This window comes from Lolium rigidum, chromosome 7 (genome assembly GCF_022539505.1).
Source record: "Lolium rigidum isolate FL_2022 chromosome 7, APGP_CSIRO_Lrig_0.1, whole genome shotgun sequence".
NCBI lineage: Eukaryota > Viridiplantae > Streptophyta > Magnoliopsida > Poales > Poaceae > Lolium > Lolium rigidum.
The window spans coordinates 21,662,855-21,668,294 of record NC_061514.1 but is presented as its reverse complement, the minus strand read 5'-3'; the positions used below and the strand labels follow the sequence as shown (position 1 = coordinate 21,668,294).

The 5,440-nt window shown below is 55.4% G+C and overlaps 1 protein-coding gene across 1 annotated transcript; it reads right to left on the bottom strand.

Moving 5' to 3' along the window:
• Positions 1-1,315: 1,315 nt before the first annotated feature.
• LOC124670191 (cation/H(+) antiporter 15-like) lies at positions 1,316-4,034 on the bottom strand. Its single transcript, XM_047206703.1, has 2 exons — positions 2,348-4,034; positions 1,316-2,268 (listed from the first exon to the last, which is right to left on the bottom strand). Exons 1-2 carry the CDS (start codon positions 4,032-4,034, stop codon positions 1,316-1,318), a joined length of 2,640 nt encoding a protein of 879 aa, XP_047062659.1.
• Between the last annotated feature and the right edge of the window lie 1,406 nt (positions 4,035-5,440).

Below are 5,440 nucleotides of genomic sequence, written 5' to 3'. Positions count from 1 at the left end.
GTCTCAACGAGCAAGAAGTGGGGATAGGGTGAGCGGGGCCCTAGCCGGCGGCTCTTGTTGATGGAGGCGGCCGAGGCCCCTGCCGGCGGCGCGAGGCCTCGCTGGTAGGTTTCCGTGGGAGCTTGCATTGATGTCGATTGGGGATTTTTTTCTTCTTTTGCGGCTGTCGCCGTTGGCCACATTCTCCCTCCCCTCGCTCTGTCCAGGTCTCTACGGTCGGCGCCCCGCCGCGCAAGGTACACGTGCGGCGGCACCACCCATCTGCGTCCTTTGCTCCTGCTCGCACAGCGTGGCGGGCTCCGGATCCAACTCGGTGAGCCGGCTCGGCCATGCCGCTACGTCGACCAGCGCTAACGCCGCCACCTGATGCCCGTCCGTGAACGCCTGGCTCCGCGCGTGGCGAGAAATTTCCGGCGAGGTTGCAATCGATTTGTTGGAAAATTTTCAACAGATCTGTGGTAGTCACCGGAGGAGGACAGGGCTATATATCGGTGGATTTGAACGAGCAAAATCAGAGATTTGATTCGGGAGCTGAGTTTGGTAAGAACTCGTTCTGGTTCGATTGGCCATATCCGGATCTGGCGTGGCGGCGGGGATCGTGGGTGGCACGGGCTGTGGGCTGTGGCTTTTCTTTCCTTGGTGAGCGAGGGAGAGGGGATTTCTCGGGAGAGGAAAAAAGAAGACCGAACCGGTCAATGGCACTGTACAGTTATATGTATTTTGGTGGGAGGGTAAAAATGTCCAAAAAATGTTGGACGAAAATTTTGGCAGAAACCTTAGCTCCTTTATTATTAGGTATATAGATATACTCTTTATAGATTGGAGGAACTGGGCACTAGGTCATGGTTTGACCTGGGCTCGGACTTGGGCACATGGTACTGGGCTGGGGATTAATTAGCGTGGTGGGCCTAAAGGAAAGTTAGCGGTTGGAGAGCATCGTACAGAGTTCGTACATCAATTGTCGTGTGTGGAGCAATTCCGTTAGGCGACACGGGGGGTTAGGACCGGTTGCAGTCCCCCTGGGCAGTTCGTTTTTGTAGACCCGGCGCTGGTGCTGATCATGAATGTATGTATGGACAATTTTTCTTTGGCGCGTCGTGGTTTCTGTCGCGCGTCGGAAAGTACACCTGCTTGAAACCGAATCTAAATATTGTGGCTGAAAATTTTGTAGTCACCCCTGACGTTGCATAACAAAGCAACGCAGCTACGACGACCTGGCACACTATACAAGTTGAATCCGAAAGAAGAACATACACAGCTACAGGAACAGGAAAATCCCCCAAATCACAACAAACGTAAGACCCTACTATGCGCTTCAGAATCCTACGGTGTCGCTAGACCATCTGCTATTGGTCGTCGACGACGCCGGGCTCCCCCTGTACGCCGTGGACGCCGCCGGCGGCCGCTGGTTAGCGTTACCCACGTATTGGCGCACCGGGTCGCCGCCGCTGGGTACGGGCACGGCGGCCACGGGCGCGTCGACCACCACGTACTGCTGTACCACCAGCACCGACACCGCCATTGAGAAGTCCGAGGACACGAGCATGTCGCCAATGGGCCCCAGCTCCGGGGACTCCATCCAGTCCTCCAGCGCCGCCGTCATCGGCGACCCAGCCTCGCCCGGGCGATGCCCCACGATGTACAGCTCCTGCGTGCTGTTGTCCATGCCCCGGATGGCGGCAACCGTCTCCTCGCTGTTGGACACCATCCTGTCGGCGTACGTGATGGCGGGGTTGCCGTGGTTCTTCACGCGGAACTCGCTCAGGTACTCCTCATCCATCTGCAGCTCGCTTTTCCCTTCCGTGCTGTGGCTCATTGGTGCCTGGGCGCGCGGGTCCATGCCCGAGCGGTACGAGGCGTCGGAGAAGGACCGCGCCGCCGCACGGTACTCCGGCGGGAGGAAGCGCACGATGGTGAGGGCCACGCCGGGATGCTCGACCATCCTCCACGCGTAGGCGAGCGCCTCGCGGTCGTCGGGCCCGCCGAAGAACAAGAGCGCGATGCGGTGCTCGGCCGACATGCGCGCCGCGGCGGCGCTGAGGCCGCGGTCGACGAGGATGGTGACCGAACACGGGGAGGCGGCGAGGAGGCTCTCGTTGAAGCCCTTGATGGACGGGTTGATGGGCTCCATGCCGCCGTCCACCGTCTGCTGCTTGTGGAAAGGGATCACGATGAGCGACACGTGCTTGTCCTCCGCCAGCACGGACACGTCGTCGTGCATGCTCTGGTAAGGCGACACCGCCGCCAGCGTCTGGATGGACACGCCTCCTACATATACGTACCGGTACAAGCTTCGTATGTTAGTCGTCCTGCCTTAAGAGACAAACGGAGTCCATCGTGCACTGACCTGTGCACCTCTCGTAGTTCTCGAAGGCGTTGAAGATGTGCTCCGTGGCGGCAGGCAAGGAAGAGGATGAGGTTGTCCGGCTCGAGGCTCCGGCGGCCGCGGCGGCGAGCATGTTGGAGGCTCGGCCGGTGAGCTCGACGAGGTGGAGCGCGTAGATGAAGATGGGGGAGCGCTTGGACGGGTTGGAGAGCTCTAGCAGCGACAACACAGACGGCACGTTGCGGGTGGTGTGCACGCAAGCCAGCATACGGAGCTCACTGTCGTGCCGGATGCGCTGCAGGTTCCGCCGCTTGTACCCGACGAGCCGCCGCGACGGCCGGCGCACGCTGAGCACTACCGGCGTCACTAGCACCGTCATCACCACCGACACCATCACCAACACCGCGAACGACTCGTTGTCTAGCACCTCCTTGTCCCTCCCGATGTTGAGCACGATCATCTCCACGAGTCCTCTGGTGTTCATGAGGAACCCGAGCGCGATGCCCTCGCGGAACGGCATGGTGTAGAGCGCGGCGATGATGATGGTGCCCATGATCTTGGCGAAGCTGGCCATGACGAACACGAGCACGAGCAGGCCGACGGTGACAGGGTCGCGCATCTTGGTAACGTCGGTGCGTAGGCCGCTGATGGCGAAGAAGAGCGGGAGGAGGAGGCCCGTGACGAAGTCCTCCAGCTTCTCGATCAGCGTCACGCCGAGCGGCCCGCTCGGGATGACCAGCCCGTAAACGAAGGCGCCGAAGACGGAGTGGATGCCGATGGCGTCGGTGCACGCGCCGGCGAGCATGACGCCTGTGAGGATGAGGGTGACCTGCACCTCGCTCAGGGTCTCGCCCTCGGGGATGCGTCGGACGAGCCACCACATCGCGGGCCGCACGGCGAATATGCAGAAGACCACGAAGGCCACCCCGGAGAGGAGCACCCACAGGGCCGAGATCGCCGTGCTGTTCACGTCGGAGATGGAAATGGCGAGCGCGAGCAGGATCCAGGCGCACATGTCGTTGACGATGGCGGCAGACATGGCTGTGCGGCCGAGGTCCGTGTTGAGCAGCTTGATCTCGGCGAGGATGCGGGCGAGCACGGGGAAGGCCGTGACGGAGAGGGCGACGCCGAGGAAGAGCAGGAAGGATGTCTGGTGCACGTTGCGGGAGACCTGGTGCCGGAAGATGAAGGAGGTGGCGATGCCCATGCAGAAGGGCAGCGCCATGCCAGCCACGGCGACGAACAGCGCCTTCTTCCCCGACTTGCGGATTACGTCGATGTCCATCTCGAGGCCGACGAGGAAGAGGAAGTAGAGGAGGCCGAGGTGCGCCACCGTCTCGAGCGTGAGCAGGCTGCGCAAAGGGAACACCATGCTGGCCCACACCTGATTCTGCCCCAGCAACGATGGGCCCAGCAGCACGCCGGCGAGGATCTCAGCGATGACGCGCGGCTGGCGGAAGGGCCTGAGGAGGACGACGAGGAGGCGGGTGGTGGCGACGATGACGGCCACCTGGACGATGAAGAGCGGGAGGGAGAACTCGAGCGGGTTCACGCCGTCGCCCTGCCACATGCCGTTGGCGGTCATCATCAGGTTGGAGTAGCACACCACCGGGACATTTGGGTTGGCCGCCGTCCCACCGCTGGTCTGATCCGTTGTGCTGACCGGCACGTCCAGGTCGGTGTTCAGCGGCGCGACGGTGGAGGCCATCTTGGCGCATGGCACGGCACGGAGCAGCCCTCACAACGATCGCCGTTTAGTTCCCCCAGCTGCCTACCGTAGGTGTTGTGTGAGTTTTGCTTCAGGGAAAGAAAGATGGTAACGAGGTCGGGGACTCTGATTTTGACCGGTCACAGTATTTTCTAAATCTGTCATGAATTGTGAGGTTCTCATTGAGGGTCGGGCCGTCTTCCACTCGGCATGCATGCACCTGCTCCTAGTTCATCCTATTTTTCTTACCTTGGTGCTTCAGTGCTTCTAACTAATAAGTCACCTGACACGAGTTCGATACATACCGCCCGCGAAAGTCACTAAGAGCAAGTACAATAAGGTACAATCAGCTAGCTATAAGAGATAAAATATTATAAATTTGCTTAGTTGGAAGAGAGAGATTAGGAGAGAGAAAAGAAGTGGGCTACTATCTAATAGCCAGCTCTAGCACGTGCTCCTATGCACTATGTGAGACTAAAAGGTGGGCCATGTATTATAAAAGTACTACACTTTTATAGCTTACTATTGCACATGCTAGCTATAAGTTGACTATAGATGATGTGGCAAATTGTTATAGCCGACTGCCGGCTATACTATTGTTCTTGCTCTAAGTTTGGCTAAGAAATTTAATGATTCATCGGATCCAAATTAAGTGTCAATTAGACCACCTCGTACAATGGGCAGAAATAATTCGATTTTTTATGCATTGGTCTTATTTATAAGATGTTTAACTAGCCATCTCTCTTATATAAATACAAGAACCGGTGCTTAACAAAATCTTGATTATTCTGTAACCACCCCACAAAGCACCTTGCATTGTATATGGTCTTAGAAAGTATCTAAATCCAATGAAGTTGTCCTTGTCACGTTCGTGATACAAATCCTAGTTATGTCTTTTGAGTTGACATTTTTTCTAAAGTCAACTACTCATTTGGTTCTTGTAAACACGTCACCTTTTTTTTATAGAAATACATTTAATTATAAAGGGTTAGACAGCTGATTTTCTTTCGCCATGTCTATTTTAAATTTGATACTTGAAAACCATATTATAAAATTGTACCAAAACTTGTTTTGATAATAACTATGATTTTGTTGGATCTATACATATAATTCTATGAAACTAGCTATTGGTCAAAGACTCCTAGTTTTGTTTCCGCAGGTCTCAGTGTCATAAGATTACATTCGCATGTCCCAGCGGCGTGTATTTTTTTAACTAAATGGATAAATAAAAAAATACCAAAAACAACTAACAATAATAACAATAACAATTATAATGATGTTTTGCTAATTTTTAGTCGGTTAAGAATTAAGTTATAGCTCAGCAGCCGTTGGATTTGCGTCGTGGTTCATGCTATTCTTGGATTTGCACATGAGTTGCAACTTACAAAAATGTTGACGTGGTACAA